Here is a 16734-nt window from a genome sequence, read left to right as displayed (position 1 = left end):
AATTATCTATGCATGACTAACTCTTGTTCTGAAGCTCCAGGGCACTGCCCTTGAGAACTGTTGCGGTATGGATTTCAGATCCAGCAGGGAGTGTCTATGATTCGGAGGCTCACCATGACTGAGACTGGGCAAAAGTTTAAACTGTCTCTTGTCCAGATCCGTGGATGCCTGTCCAGTTTCGATCCGACTTCTGCAAACAGTGTCTTGCAGGTGCCACAGTCATGCCACAGGCGCAGGCCCTGTGTGCTCCCAGTGCTCACGTAGAGTCTCCTCCTTGCCCCGAGGACAGCACAATCACCCGGTCCCAAGTCCCTCCACATGTGGACTCATGGGTCCCCAAGTGGACGTCATTGTTATGGACGGGCCGTCTGTATGAAAAGTGTTTCAGTCTAAATGACGTTCCACCTCCAAGGCCTACTACATCCAATACCTCATTCAACTCCACACAGTCAGGGGCTTTATTTTTCCTGAAGTGCATTCGTGAATTTTCCGCATGTGATCACCACAGCTATGACAGATTACTTGATAGACAGATGAGGAGACCGTTATGGAGAAAGCGAAGATCACTCTCTCGCCCACAGTTCATAAAGACAGCTCCTGGGCGGGAGCCTGGAACTGCCCGCTTAGCTCAGGGCTCCCTGCACTCGAACAAGCTGCCTCCTTCCTCGTCCTCCCTTCTGGGCTCTGACACTGGTGGAGGCTGCCTCCTGCCCTAAAGGCAGTTCCCTCGGGGAGGACACAGATGGCTGGAGCACCGTGACCTCCACCCTGTGCACTTCTCCTCTCCTTTCTCACCTGCTAGTCCAGGTCCTCTGGTGGCCCCATGTGTCACATGGAAACCAAGACAGCGGCTGCCAACAATGTGAGGGGAGGCGAGAGATGTCTGGGGAGCCCAGGACCTCGGAGCAGCTCAGTGCACTCAGGGCCTGTGGCCGCCTTACCGGGGCTGAGCTGGCGGGCAAGGCGTTCTGCCAGCCTGCGTCCCTCGGCCACTTGCTCCTGGAAGCCCTGGCCTTGGGAACGCTCGGGGTCATCGTGGGTGAGGAGGTCCCTGAGGTGCTGATCGAGTGGCTCAGAAACTTCTCTCCCTTCCCGTAACTTCTGCCACAACTGGGTCAGCTCTTCAGCCTGAGCTTTAATCAGGATATGATATTGCCTAAGGTGGGACATAGAGAAAAGTTTAAAACACAGAGTTGAATAGATTTTCTAAGAGCTTTCACGGACGTTTCTGTGAGAATTTCCGCAAGGAGCCCTCAAGGCCACGTTCTGGCACGTGTGTGGGGCCCTGCCTGTGACACAGAAAGAAGAAGGTAAAACAAGGCTCCTGTGTGTCGGGGAGGCTCCTTGACCTCCTTTGCAGCTCCTTCTTCTGTAAACAAAGCCAGGTGTCTTCCTCAACACCCGTCAGAGAGATGTCCCTTCAGCCCCTCGCTGCGGCACAGCCATTTCCTGTGAACCTACACGGTGTGCATCATGCTGTGCATGGACCCAGCGCCAGCCACAGAAATGTGGACAGGACAGCTGGTGTGGACTACACAGGTCAGGAGAACGGCAGGGTCAAGAGGACAGCATTGTCTGAAGGAAAACATGACCGACAAGCTGTCATCCCTCAGGAGGTGACTGTGTTACAGGCAAATGAGGTGGTGATCCCACAACATTGTGAATGTGGCCAATGCCACAAATTGTTCACTTGAATTTGGTGACTTTCAGCTCAATAAATGATATTTATTTGACACAGAGTGAATGATACATGGAAGCCAATGAAAATGAAACACGACAGTCCAAAACCTCTGGGATGCAGCAAGGGCGATCCTAAGAGGGAAGCATATAGCAATCCAGGCCTTCGTAAAAGACGAAGAAAAGTCTCAAATACACAACCTAACTTTACACCTAGAGGAGCTGGAAAAAGAACAGCAAATGAAGCCCAAAACCAGCAGAAGAAGGGAAATAATAAAGATGAGATCAGAAGTCAATGATATGGAAATAAAATAAAACAGAACACATCAATGAAACCAAGAGCTGCTTCTTTGAATGAATTAACATTATCGGTAAGTCCCTAGCCAGCTTTATCAAAAGAAAAAGGAAAGGGCCCAAATAAATAAACTCAGGAGTGAAAGTGAAGCGACCACAACCAACACTGCAGAAATACACACAAAAAAGAAGACATTATGATGAGCAATTATATGCCAACAAATGGGGCAATCTGGAAGAAAAGGACAAATCCCTAGAAACATATAAACTCCCCAGACTGCAATAGGAAGAAATAGGAAATTTGAACAGATACATAACAAGTTGAGAAATTGAATCAGCAATAAAAAAACTCCCAACAAACAAGAGTCCAGGGCCAGATGGCTCCCCAGGGGAATTGCACCTGACATTAAAGAAGGGTCCGTACCTATTCTTCTGAAGCTGTTTGAAATAGAAATTGGGGGAAAACTTCCAAACTCATTCTACAAGGCCAGCATTAACTTGACCCCAAAACCACTAAAAAGGAGACTTGCAGACCAATCTCCCTGATGAACACGGATGCAAAAATTCTCCACAAGATACTAGCCATCCACACCCGACAATACATTAAAAGAATTATTCACGGGGTGCCTGGGTGGCTCCGTCGGTTGAGCGTCTGACTTCGGTCAGGTCATGATCTCAAGGTTTGTGAGTTCGGGCCCTCATCGGGCTCTGTGCAGACAGTCCAGAGCCTGAAGCCTGCTTCGGATTCTGGGTCTCCCTCTCTCTCTGCCCCTCCCCCACCTGCGCTCTGTCTCTCTCTGCCTCTCAAAAATAAAGAGAAAATTAAAAAAAAAAAACAACAACAAAGAATTATTCACCACAATCAGGGGGGGATTTATTCCTGGACTGCAAGGGTGTGTTAATCTCTGCGCATCAACCAACCTGATACATCACATGAATAAAAGAATGGATAAGAACCACATGATCCTCTCAATCGATGCAGAAAAAGGTTTTGACAAAATCAGCATCCTTTCTTGAGAAAACCCTCAAGAAAGTAGGGATAGAAGGAACATACCTCAAGATCATATATACCGATTACAAAAGACCCACAGCTAATATCACCTCAGTGGGGAAAACCTGAGGTCCCTAAGGTCAGGAACACGACAGAAGGTCCACTCTCACCACTGTTGTTGAACATAGTGTTGGAAGTCCTAGCCTCAGCAACCAGACAGCAAAAGAAATAAAAGGCATCCAAATCAGCAAGGAAAAAGTCAAACTTTCACTCTTTGTAGACAACATGATACTCCACATGGAAAACCGGAAAGACTCCCCAAAACACTGCTAGAACTGATGCATGGATTCAGCAAATTCGCTGGAATATGGTCAACGTACAGAAATTGCTTGCATTTCTGTATACCGATAATGAAGCAGCAGAAAGAGAAATCAAGGAACTGATCCCATTTACTAGGGTACTGAAAACCACAAAATACATGGGAATGAACCTACCAAAGAGGTAAAAGATTTGCTGTAACTACAAAAAGCTGCAAACTGTAGAAAGCTTAGGAAAGAAATTGAAGACACACACACAAAAATGGAAAAACATTACATGCTCCAGGATCTGAGGAACAAATATTGTTAAAATGTGATTACTGGGGTGGCTGGGAGGCTCAGTCGGTTAAGCATCTGACTTCAGCCCAGTTCATGGTCCCGCGCTTCGTGGGTTCGAACCCTACCTCGGGCTCTGTGCTGACCGCTCGGAGCCTGGAGCCTGCTTCAAATTCTGGATCTCTCTCTCTCTCTCTCTCTCTCTCTGTCCCTCCCCTGTTTGCACTCTGTCTCTCTATCTCCCAAGATAAAAGAAATACTAGAAAAAAATGTTTTTAATCTCAATACTACCCAAAGCAATCTACAGACTCAATGCAATCCCTATCAAAAGAACACCAGCATTCTTCACAGAGCTAGAACAAGTAATCCTAACATTTCTGGACTTCAAGCCACATTATGAAGCTGTAATCATCAAGACACTATGGTATCAGCACAAATACAGACACATAGAACAAGGGGACAGAAGACAGAACTCAGAAATGGACCCACAAATGTATGGCCAAATAAGCTTCGACAACACATGAAAGATTATCCAATGGAAAAAAGACGGTCTCTTTGGCAAATGGGGTTGGCAAAACTGGACAGAGACGTGTGGAAGAATGAACCTGGAGAACGTTCTTACACCGTACACAAAAATAAACTCAAAATGGATGAAAGACTTAAATGTAGGACAGGACACCATCAAAATCCTGGAGGAGAAGACAGGTGGCAACCTCTTTGACCTTGGCCGCAGCAACCTCTTACTACACATGTCTCCTGAGGCAAACGTGAACCACTGGGATCTCATCAAGATAAAAAGCTTCAACAAACAACAAGCTCAAAGGCAATCGAAGCAGTGGGAGAAAATATTTACAAACAACATATCGGATAAAGAGCTAGTATTCAAAATCTATGAAACACCCTTGATCAAACTCAAAACTCAACACCCGAAAAGCAAATGATTCCGTGAAGAAATGGGCAAGAGACAGAAACAGACACTTCTCCAAAGAAGACATCCAGATGGTAACAGACACATGAAAACTTGCTCAACGTCATTCATCATCAGGGAAAAGGAAAGTAAAACCACAATGAGATACCACTCCTATCTGTCAGAATGGCTAAAATGAATAACAGATGGTGAGGATGCAGAGAAAGGGGACCACTTTGGCACTTTTGCTGGTAGAAATGCAAACTGGTGCAGCCACTCTGGAAAACAGTGCGGAGGTTCCTCAAAAAATTAAGAGAAGAGCTACCCTACAACCCGGCAATGGCACTACTAGGTAGTTATCCAAAGGATTCAAAAATGCTGATGCGAAGGGGCACCTGCGCCCCAATGTTATAGCACTGTTATCAACAATAGCCAAAGGATGGAAAGAGCCCAGATGTCCATCGACGGATGAATGGATTGAGAAGACACGGTACATGAATTGATACAACGGAACGTTACTTGGTGATGAAAAAGAATGGATCTGCCCTTTGCAACACTGTGGATGGAACTAGAGTGTATTATGCTAAGCCGAATAAGTCAATCAGAGAAAGATAAAGATCACATGATTTCACTCATATGTGGAATTTAAGACACAAACCAGATGCACCAGGGGAAAGGAAGGAAAATTAAGATAAAAACAGAGACAGAAGCAAACCATTAGAGACGTTTAAATGCAAAGAATAACCTGAGACTTGCTGGAGGGGTTTTGGGTGGGAGATGGGCTAAATGGGTGATGGGCATTAGGGGGGCAGTTTTCGGGATGAGCACCGGGTGTCACTTGTAAGAGGTGATACCCTAAAATCTCCTCCGGAAACCATTTATACACTATATGCGAACTCATTTGGATTTAAGTAAATTAAAAAAAAAAAAAAAAAAAACAAACATTGAGCGAGGCCCCGAATAATTGGAGCCCGCGATACACCAGATACTGCTGTCTTCACTGTTTGACAGATGTGTGTGTGCACCTGTGTGCCAGGCAAGTTTCTGCCCTTCTCCTGGCCCAGACCTGTCGCTGACAGGAGTCAGAGATGCCTACGGCCTCCCACCAGCCACGGAGCCCTCCTTACCTGAGCTTCTCGGTCAAGGTCTCTGCCAACTTCCCCTGCTTACACTGCAGCGTCTCCCCCAGCACGGATTCGATGATGTCTTTCAACTCTTCACACTCTGAGAACACAGACACCGGCCTCAGTGGACAAGCTACACGGGCCGCTGTGCTCGCTGCCTCCAGGGAGGGGGCGGGGTGTACCCCAGGACAATGTAACTCCAGCATCGGGCTCTGCGCATCTCATTCCTCAGCCCCCCAGCTACACGGTATTTGATACCTCCCTGTTTTAGAGCTGAGGGAAGAGCAGCTCCGAGGCGTGGACAGGAACTAGACAAGGTGAGTGAATGGTATTTGGCAGAATCAGAATCCACATCCCCTGACACTCACCCTGATCATGGCCACTCACCCGAGCTTGCAGCCTCTCAGGTAGGACACTAAGCAGGGCCATGAAGTGAGGCCCTTAGGACCACAGGACTGACTCATGGTTCCCTTGAGTTGGATAATGAGCACATATCTCAAAGGCAAAAAGTTCACCCGCATACTCTTGTGTGCACTATGATGCGTAAAACCAGAAGCACCTGAAAGCGATACGGCCAAACACTAACAAAGCTTGTGGTATCAGAAGCAGCAGACGGGGTGGGGCGCCTGAGTGGCTCAGTCAGGCGAGCTTCGACTTGGGCTCGGGTCATGACTTCGTGGTTCGTGAGTGCAAGCCCCCGCAGCAGGCTCACTGCTCTCAGCGCAGAGCCCACTTCTCGGATCCTGTGTCCCTCTCTCACTGCCCGTCCCCTCCACTCAAAGCAGCAGGGACTATGACAGCAGCAGGATCACAGAGGAGGAATGTGAGGCACGGAAATCGGGGCAGGGCAGCATGGGGGGGAGCACAGGAAGACTGGCCCAGAGCCATACTGTGTTCCCTCCACCCCAAGCTCCTGGGTGATGTCTTCCTTCGTCGTCTTCACAAGTGGTTTCCCGCACTTGTGTCATGGTTATCAGGAAAGATGCAAAGAAAACTCTGCTTGTCCTTTCCCCAAAGCTCATCATCTCTTCACCTTGCTAAAGAGCCGCTTCCAACATTACTTTTCTCCCCATCAGTCATTTGTAATCCCACCTCCCCTTGTTTTATGGAAAACTCTTGGTAAGGAAACGGCAACAGTTCGGGCTCAGAGTCGTCAGGATTCCTTCCAATTGCCCCGCTGCACACATGCCCCTAACTCAGGATTCCTCCCGCCATGGCAGCCCCCTCTGAATGAACAGGCAGCTGGCCTCCCCATTCCAGGCTGACTGTGGGGGAGGGCCAGCTCCACACACTGGCTTGGGCGGTCACCGGGGCTGTGGTCTCCCCCGCTCACCCTCATTCTCACCGGGCCACTTGACTCCTGGCCCAGGCCTGGCCCTGCTGGCCATCCTGCATCCTTGAAGGTTCCCCAGCTCAGGGAGAGACACAGGAGGGAGCACAGATTGTCTGATGGGCCTTGAAATGCCCTCTACCTCGCCACAGGGTGTCAATGGCTACCGAGGACCCAGGAAGCAGAGCCTGTGCCCAGGAAGCACGGCTTCCCTCTCATCAGGGGAGTCACTGTCTGGACGGCATCGCTCGTGGATACTGCAGTTTCAGGGAAAGCAGACCCATCTTCCAGCTCCTTGCAAGCTGGCCGTGTCCCCTGGTCCCCACCCGCGCCCCGTGTGCACCATCAGCAAGTTTCCCCAGTGAGCCAGCTCGCTGCTTTGCCAATGGAACCTCAGAGAAGTGTGACGTGATGGAGTTCATTAGTCCGAGACACGAAGGCCAACAGTGATGCAGGATGTGACACACACACACACACACACACACACACACACACACACAGAGGATCCTGAGAGGACCAGGCATTTCCGGGTCTGCGTCAGGAATCAATCACTAGAAAGTTAACTCTAACCCCGCCCTATACAGCACTGCAAACCAACCTGGAGAAACTGCTAGTCTCGTTTTCCCCATTCTTCCCATCCTTAGCAAAATGAGGGTAAGACACCCACTTCCACTGGGTCGCCCGGGAGCTTTAGTCTGTTAAGTGCCCAACTCTTGATTTTGGCTCAGATCATGATCTCACATTCCTGAGATCGAGCCCCACGTCAGCCTCTGTGCTGACAGCACCGAGCCTGCTTGGGATCCTCTATCTCCCGCTCTCTCTGCTCCACCCCGACTAACACTGTCTCTCTCAAAACCAACAAACATACATTAAGAAATACCCACTGCTACTCTTCCTGGATTGTGGTCACAATGGAATTTATCGTGACGATGGAAATAGAGAAGACAAAGTCCGGAGAGGGCTTTCGTTTTCTCCCCACACAAAGCCAATTCCTGTCTCCAGGAATACAGACAGTCATCACTTTGGTGACCTTGACCTTGTAGGACTTACTGTATTTCTGCAGCTGGTTGGCCAGGGAGTAGGCAGTAGCTTCGGATACAAGGAATTTCTCTCTGAGGTCTCGGAAGTCCTGCTGGCTTGCTTCCAGCTTGGATTGAAGCTCCTGGTTGAGTTCCAGGAGGCTCATTTCTGTCCCTGGATCAGACACCGGGTCAAAAGGTGCTGCCATGGTGACATGTGGCAGAAGAGGCAGAGCTGGGGACTGGGGAGAAGAAACCAAACACATGACGGGTTAAAAACAAGTGAAATCAAGTAGGTTCAATCAGGACTGAGGGGCGAGGACACAGGAATTCTTTACTTACCATTGGGAACAACTTGAACAACACCCCACAGCACTGGAGAGTCAGCAGCTACAAAAAGAAGGTTCGAGATGCCAGAGTCGAGAGCCCAAGGCACTGCCTGTAGCTCAGACTCCAACCGGAATGACAGACCGAGCACCCGGCACGCCAGGTGACGGTCTGCAGTTGCAATAACAGAATCGGAACGCGGGGGGTGTCATGGAACCTTGGGAGCCACTGCCTTCCAGGTGCCAAGGCTACGCGGATACCCAAGGCTGCCTAGTCTCCCCTGAAGGTCACCACTGATGGGACCACCCCTCAGCGGCCACTCTCAGTAGTTGTCTACCCTTGTGCTAATACCACAGATCCCATATCTCTCTCTGTCTGTCTCTGTTTTAAGTTTATTTACTTATTTTGAGAGAAAGCACGAGCACGTGAGCGGGACGGGGTGGAGGGAGAGGGAGAGAGAGAGAATCCCAAGCAGACTCTGTGCTATCTGCACAGTACCGTACAGGAGGCTTGATCTCATGAACCGTGAGATCATGACCTGAGCCAAAATCAAGAATCAGACACTCAACCCAATGAGCCACCCAGGTGCCACAGACCCCATCTCTTTCCAAACACATCTCAGCATCGTTCTCACTGTTCATTCTTGTGTGTGCATAAAAACATCAAGGCAGAAATAGTTTCCCAGGTTTTACTAAAGGGCTGTCATGAAGCCACCCCACTTCTCTTTAAAGTCAAACAGACCTTCAGGCTTTTCCAGTGAGTGAAAGATTCCAAAGTCTTAGACTGTCATGATGTTCTTCTCTGGGTCTCTCTAGTTTGTCCTCTATCCATTAGAAAGTGTAAGACATGAGGCAGAGCATAATACTAAGTGAATAAATATTTACTTGAGAAAAATGTTTTGTCCCAACTCTCACTGTTCTTCTGGCTGTTTTCCTGTGTTATGAGGCTTCCTTATCCCCTCTTGGGGCACCATGTTGGCTTTCCATTAAACTGATGTTGGATATCCCTATATCCTCGACTCCTTCTCTACGTGTGAGGTGCTTTTTTTGTTGTTTTTATAATGTCACTAAACAACCATATTTCATGCTTGTCACTTACGGATTTCATGTGTCTCTCACAAGATCTCTTTCGAACTGTGAAAATGTTAATTTATACGTATGTCCTTGAATACATGTAATGACCACCTATTTGGAAACATCTATAAACTTGATGATTTGATTACGTTCATTTGGCCTACCCTCATATTTAACAGAACGGAGGTTAACAAACCCTCAGTTTGCTCTCTATACTTAAGAGTCTGTTTCATGGTTTGCCTCTCTCTTCACCAACCCCCCCTTGTTCATCTATTGAGTGTCTTAAATTCCACAGATGAGTGACATCATATGATATGTGTCCTTCTCTGGCTGACTGACTTCACTTAGCATAACACACTCTCGCTCCATCCGCATCATTGCTAGAACTGATACACGAATTCAGTAAAGTCCCAGGACACAAAATCAACATACAGAAATCTCTCGCATTCCCACACATTAATAATGAAGCAGCAGAAAGAGAAATCGAGGAGCTGAAACCATGTACAATTGCACCTAAAACTGTAAGATACTTAGGAATGAACCCAACCAAAGACGTAAAAGATCTGCACTCTGAAAACCAGAGAACCCTTACAAAAGACACTGAAGAGGGCAGAAAGAAATGGAAAAACTTCCCGTGCCCATGGATTAGAAGAACAGATATCGTTAAAATGTTGATGCTAACCAAAGCAATCCACACACTGACTGCAATCCCTATCAAAATACCACCAACCTTTTCCACAGAGCTACAACAAGCAATCCTCAACTTTGTATGGAACCAGAAAAGACCCCAAAGAGCCAAAGGAATCTTGGATGGCCTCGAAAGCCAACCTTGTACCCCATATCAAAGCGACTGACAGTACTTTTGCTGGAATACGTCTCAGTGTTTATTGCTCTAGAGTGACTTTCCTAAGGCAGCAACATGCCATTCTAATCTGATTTGAACTTGTCATTCTCACTATCCTGTTTTTCATGAAATTATACTTTTTAGTGTTTGTTCTGTTGAATCGCTTTGCGTTTCTCCTCAAGACATTCTTATTGTGATGTGCATGTTCAGTATTTGTTACCTATTTCCTGTCATTTGTCATTCTCTTTTCGGCTCGGTCATCTCTCTCTTTTTCAATTCTAACAGTTCTTTATTGGGGTCGAATTGACCTAGAGCAAAATGCACAAACCGCAAGCACACAGCTCAATGAATTTAACGTACGTATGCATCCTGTCACCACCCAGATCGAGATATAGAACACTTTCCTCCGTGGCGCAAAGTTCTCTTCTGCTCCTTGCCAGTCAATACCCATTTCCAAACACAAACGCATTCTGAATTCTCACCCTAGACAACTTTTCCTTGTTCTTACACTTCATATAACTGCAATGATGTCGTATGTTCTCCTATGTTCTGTGTTCTCTCACTTGGTGTCTGGTTTTGAGATTTCGTCCTGATTAGCTGTGTGTCAGCCATTGGTTCTGATGCTGCCGAGAAATACCCTGCTTGGGGATTATAGCACAATTTGACTATCCGTGTTCCTGTTGGACAGATCTAGTTTTGGTTATCACACATAGAGTAAGGACGAATGCTCATGTACAAATTGTGTTTTGTGGAGACACCCACTGGTTCCTCCCAGGTATACACCCTAGGAATAAAATGCTTGGGGAAAGCAGAGAAACTGACACAGACTTTCGCAAAGGCTTTGTCTCCTTTTAGATTTCCGCCCAAAGATAGGCAGTCCCAGTTTCTCTACATTCCCACATACCTGGTATTCTCGGTCCTTTTGATTTTAGCCATTCTGCTAGCTGTTAGTGCTCGGTTTAGTTTTCGAATGCTGTTGGTCATTTGGATATCTTCTTTTATGAAGCGCCTTTTGAGATCTTTTCCTCATCAATAAGCTCGGTTCTCTGCAGTTTTCTTTGTGATGTGTGTAAGTTCTTTCTGTATTTTGGATAAGGTCGTTGCCATATATGAGGTATTGCAAGGAATTATTCCTGGACTGTGGATTGTGTTTTCACTGTGTATTTTATGATTACTTTTTAAATTTTACGTATTTTGAGAGGGGGAGGGGCAGACAGAGAAGGAGAGGGTGTGTAGTGATTTATAATCAACGAAGGATTTAATACTTTATGAAATCCAGGTTTTTATACTTTTTTTCTAAGTTCTTTATGTTGATAGAAAAAGTGAGTAGGGGAGGGGCAGAGAGAGAGGGGGAGGGAGAGAGATTCCCAGGCAGGCTCCACACTGTCAGTATGGAGCCCAATCCCCCCGGGGCTCAAACCCGTGAAGTGTGAGATCATGACCTGAGCCAGAATCCAGTGCCGGACGCGGACCTGACCAAGCCATCCAGGCACCCTTCCACATACGTTTTAGAATTCGTTGGTAACTTCCCCCCAAAATGCCTACTCCAATAGGAATCAGGGTAATACTGATTTGGTATTCCAACAATATTGAATCTTCTCATCTATGAAGGTGCTGTATACACGTTTATATGTATCTAGATCTCCTTTAATTTCTCTCAGCAATAGTTGTCTGGAGTCTTCCTTGTATGTGTTCTTATGCATTTAATGATTGTGTGGATGTGAATCTCTATTGCGTTTATTGAGTTTAATTTTATTTTGTTTCTAAATTTCATTTTCTAAACGCTCACGGTTGGTATGGGGAAATACACTAGATTATCACACGAATGCTACCGAGGGATACTTTGGGTACCTTAGACGGCATTTTTAAAGTGTACCATGCGGGGTATGGGTGGCCCAGTTAGTTAGGCATCTGACTCTCTGGACTTTGGCTCAGGCCATGATCTCACGGCTAGTGATTCAAGCCCACACATCGGGTGCTGTGCTGACAGTGTGGAACCTGCTTGGGATTGTCTTGCTCTCCCTCTCTCTCTACCCCTTCCCTGCTCAATCTCAGAATAAATAAATAAACATTAAAAAAGTAAATAAGGCGTACAATTCAATGCACAGCAAAATCAAACTCCAGCTACCATCAAGACACGGCATTGCTTCCAGCTCACAACTTCCCTTGTGGCCCTTTGCAGTCCATCACTGTCTCCGCCTCAGCCCCAGGCAACCACTGACCCTACAGGTGGGTTTGCATTTTTTAACAACTCTAGGTAGGTGGAACGCTTTGGTGCCTACATTCCTTGGTGCAGCATAAGGATTCTGAAATCCGTCCATATTACTGCGCGTATCGCCAGTTCGTGCTTTTTTATCGCTAAGTAGTATTCCTCCGAATGGCTACATCCTGTCGATTTATACAGTCACCTACTAGTGACCTCTGTGTGGTCTCCAGGGTTTAGCCACTGTGAAGAAAGCGATGGGGACTTTTCATGTACAGATCGGTGTGTGGACATATTGTGTAAATACTTAGAAGTGAAATGGCTGTTCATGTGAGTGGTCAATGTTTAACTATGGTTCAGCCTCTCTACAGGACTGGACCAGTTTTCATTCCCACAAGTGTTGGAAACTTCTAGTGACTTCACATCCTCACCACATACATTTCCGGCCTTCTTCATTTTAGCCCATGGCGATGGACGTGTAATGCTAACTCACGGCATCATTAACTTGTGTTCCTCCTGATGACTGAGTGTGTTCTGGAAAACTGACCTCCGTGCTTTGGAGCCAAAATATACCACAAAGACAGAGTCTGAGATAAGGAGGAACACTAACAGCTTTCTTGCTTTCCCAGGCAGAGGACGACAGCAGGCTAAGGCCTTCAAAAACTGCCAGCTCCTGCCCCCTGGAGGAAGGGGTTGGGGGTCTTATCGGGAAAATCAAGGTGTGGGCGGTAGTGACAGCAACTGTGTACATGCTGCTACCCTCCTTCCTCATGTCCTGGGGTGTACCTACTTCCTGATACACAAGGCTAAGAAGGGAGGAGGGGAGCTTTGCTGAAGACAAGAAAAAGGTTACTTAGTTTAAAATCGAACCTGCGGAAACATCAGTGAAGCCATTTTGGTTTTTCTTCAACTTTATGCCTTTAAGTGGTTTCAAGCGGAGCATCTTTTCAAGTGCTTTTTGGCCATTTGTATATCTTGTTTTGTGAGGTATTTCTTCTTCGAGACTTTTGACCAGGAGCGCCTGGGTGGCTCAGCTGGTTAAGTGTCCGACTGATGATTTTGGTTCTGGTCATGCTCCCACAGTTTCTGAGATCGAGCCCCACTTCAGGGTTTGTGCTCACTGTGTGGAGCCTGCTTGGGATTCTGTCTCCCTCTCTCTCTGACCCTTGCCTGCTTGCTCTCTATAGCTCTCTCAGAATAGATAACAATAAACTTAAAAGACTCTTGACCAATTCTCTTCTTGCACTGTCTTATCACACAAAATACGTGTCAGAACAGTACACTGAACACTACACAGCATTACCTTGAGAAATTAATGAACTAAACACATGGAGAGGTAAAATTTGCTGTGGATTGGAAGACCTCAATATGGTTTACATGTCAATTCTTCCCAAATTGATCTACAGATCTGATACAAGGCCAATCAAAATTCCAGCAGACATGCTAGGAAACATTTCTAAGCTGATCCAACACTTCATATGGAAATGGAAAGGATCTTGAATTATCAAAGTGATTTTAAAAAGAAGAAGAATGGTGGATGACTCAAGTGCCTATTCCAGAATGGCCATACACATCTTTTACGCAATTTCGGAGCGATGTATCCTATTATTATTCAGTTGTAAGAGTTTCTGTACGTTCTCACTGAAGCTTGGAAGTTGCTCTACTCCCTTTGTACGTGAATTCCTTGTTCTAAAATTTGGCCAATATTTATATTAGTTTTTATGTGGCGAGAGAATACGGAAGACCAGAAAGCATTTAACTTACCAGAGAGGAAGACAGACCATCACTGGTCATTATGGAGAGGATGACCCTACGAGATTTAGTGAAGTTGCCTCTGTTTCCCCCGCTGGCCAAGACATAGTGGGTAGTAGCTACAGATGCCAGCCGTTTCCTCTGGACACCTTGGCAGTGTTGACTGGTTGGAGCCACCGTGGATCCCGGGTGTCAGTTGTGTCCTAAAAGGCTGAAATCTGGCTGAGGCTCCAGGGCTGTTGGGCCAAGGCAGGTCACCCAGCTGTTGGAAAACACACAGGCAGACCAGGACAATCACCGAGGTCATCGCCAGGCAGCTTTGGCCATTTCCTCCAAGGAACCCACCACCACTACACTTCTCATGACTTCCTGTTTCCAGACTGAGATCCCCAGGACAGTTGGGAGAATGTGTTATTCACCACTGTATTCGGGGTTCCTAGCACCGAGCCAAGCACTGAGGAGGCCCTCAGGGACTTCCTTTCACGGATCAAATACAAGTTGCTGCCAATCTCTGACCATCTCAACTCCATTCCAGTCACAAATGTCCAGTCAGGGGTCCCCTGCTTTCTCCCAAGAGGTAGCGAATCCCCTCCCTCAGAGAGGAACCTGCCCTACCCTCTCCATGTCCCAGGACACTGCCCTGTGGTGAGCTCTGATGAAGACGGGGTTCTCCTCGGGGATTCCTCTCAATGGCTCACTCTGTCATTGGGAAGAGATGTCCTGGGCCTGGCCCCCCACTCCAATCCTCTGCTCTGTCACAACACAACACCCCAGTGCAGGAGAGCTACCACATTGTGTTTGCATCGTTCTCCCACTGCTTTGTCCTCCTCGGGAAACCGTATTGATTTCCAAGTTCTGAACACAGCCTCAGGAAAATGAAGCACTCAACCAATAGTCAAGAAAATCACTGGTCAACAGATATTATGTGTAAAGCCTTCCACGCTCCTGACCAGAAATTCAGAAGAATGTTATTACCATTACGACTTCAGATGCAAGGGTCCCCTGCCCTGGCCCCTCCTGGCCTTAGGGCAAAACGATTTGTGGTAAGAATGGACATCTCCAAATCTGATCCAAACGCCACTGATCCCTCCAAACCCACACTTCCTTGGAGGCCATCCACTGTCAGGGCAGCTCCAACGTCGAAGCTCGGGGACTGGGGCAGAGTCTCATGGTCACACCATCCTACCCTTAGAAAGGGTGCTTCCCGGCAGTGCAAACCAACCCCCGTCCGTCCTGTGGGGCTCCCTGGCAGGTGCACCGTTCACTGTGGAGTGCGTTACACCCCCAGTCCTCACTGCTCACCTCAGGCTGCTCCTTGCAGGGTTGGATGCTACTGTACGCATTCCTCAGTTTCTCCAGATTGTCCTGAGCTCAACTTGCCCGTATTCTCAGGTCCTTGGGCAACCACCGTTCCGCCATTACCTTGGCCTTCTCTGGGTTATTCTCATGCTCCACACCTGCTGATTTTCTGTCTTCCATAGGCTCCCTCGGTCCTCTGTTTCCAGTGTGGGCTCAGCCGGGCTCCTGCAGGAGACACACAGACAAGGGACCAAGTCAGGTCTCAGCCGCAGTCCCCAGAACACGTTTAACAGGCACCTCAGTCCCTCGTGCTCTCAGAGAGACTGAGCGGCAAGGGACTTTGGAGAAGTGAATAACAACCTTATGTTGCAGGGGAAGAAACTGAGGCCCAGAGAGATGAGGAGATTTTCCCAAACTCCCTCATCGCTTGATGGCAGCAGACACACCAACAGGTGTCTTGGCCGCAAGCTTCCCTTGGGCTCTCCTATCACACCCTCCAGGAACCCACATCTGAATTTCAGGGGACACTGATCAAACATCAGTACCCCCTCCCCCGCTCCCCGTTAAAACAAAAATGTCGCAAGGACCTTTCCTGGGACGGTTCCTTGTCACACCTCTACAGTCCTGTAGTTTATACTCAGTTGATTTTCAAGCCTGGCTGATACAATGGGCCCAAGGAACTCAACAATTAAGTAAAATTCATCACAGCAGATATTAAAACGTATTGATGTGGTTATCTATAAGACACCGATCTCCTGGGCTGGAAAATCATCTTTCTGACAGCGGGCGCTCTGCGTGCCCTGTTCATCCCGTCTCCGCAGCGCCTCCATTAAGAGCCTGCCAGGGAAAACGTTCAGTAAATTCTTGTCAAGCAGATAAATAACAGTTATCAGGAACAACTGCCTTTTACCGATCTCTAGTCCCAAACACAGTTCCAAACAAACCCTATCCAGGGTCTGTGCTGAGGCGACAAAAGCACAGCCTTAAGAAAAGCAGGCCCAGATTCCAAAACCAGCTTGACCACACGTCACATACACTCTTGCCAAGTTTCTGTTGAGAATCTCCAGCTAGCATTATGGGTCTTTCCTTGTAAGTTAAGGACTTCTTTTGTCTGTGCTTTAAGATTTATTTTTTCTTTATCACTATATTTTGCAAATGTAATTGCAATATGTCTTGTGTTGGCCTCTTTGTTGATTTGGGTGGGAGTTCGTTGTGCCCCTGGAACTGATGTCTGTGTACTTACCCAGATAGGGAAGTTTTCAGCTAATATTTCTTCAAAAAATTTTTTTCTGCCCATTTTC

The 16734-nt window shown here is 47.3% G+C and overlaps 1 protein-coding gene across 1 annotated transcript in view; it reads right to left on the bottom strand.

Annotated features, from left to right (window-relative positions):
* The window catches only part of LOC113599164 (neuroblastoma breakpoint family member 6), a 32601-nt gene extending 16213 nt beyond the window's left edge, over positions 1 to 16388 (bottom strand). Inside the window, 6 exon segments of the mRNA XM_053214830.1 lie at positions 942 to 1156; positions 5590 to 5686; positions 7967 to 8177; positions 8278 to 8325; positions 14147 to 14308; positions 14310 to 16388. Of these exon segments, the coding sequence (XP_053070805.1) occupies positions 942 to 1156; positions 5590 to 5686; positions 7967 to 8177; positions 8278 to 8325; positions 14147 to 14308; positions 14310 to 14441 (865 nt within the window). The 5' untranslated portion in view covers positions 14442 to 16388.
* Positions 16389 to 16734: the final 346 nt, after the last annotated feature.

Source organism: Acinonyx jubatus, chromosome C1 (genome assembly GCF_027475565.1).
Source record: "Acinonyx jubatus isolate Ajub_Pintada_27869175 chromosome C1, VMU_Ajub_asm_v1.0, whole genome shotgun sequence".
Lineage (NCBI taxonomy): Eukaryota > Metazoa > Chordata > Mammalia > Carnivora > Felidae > Acinonyx > Acinonyx jubatus.
Note: the sequence above shows the minus strand (reverse complement) of the source record. Positions and strands in the feature narration are given on the sequence as shown.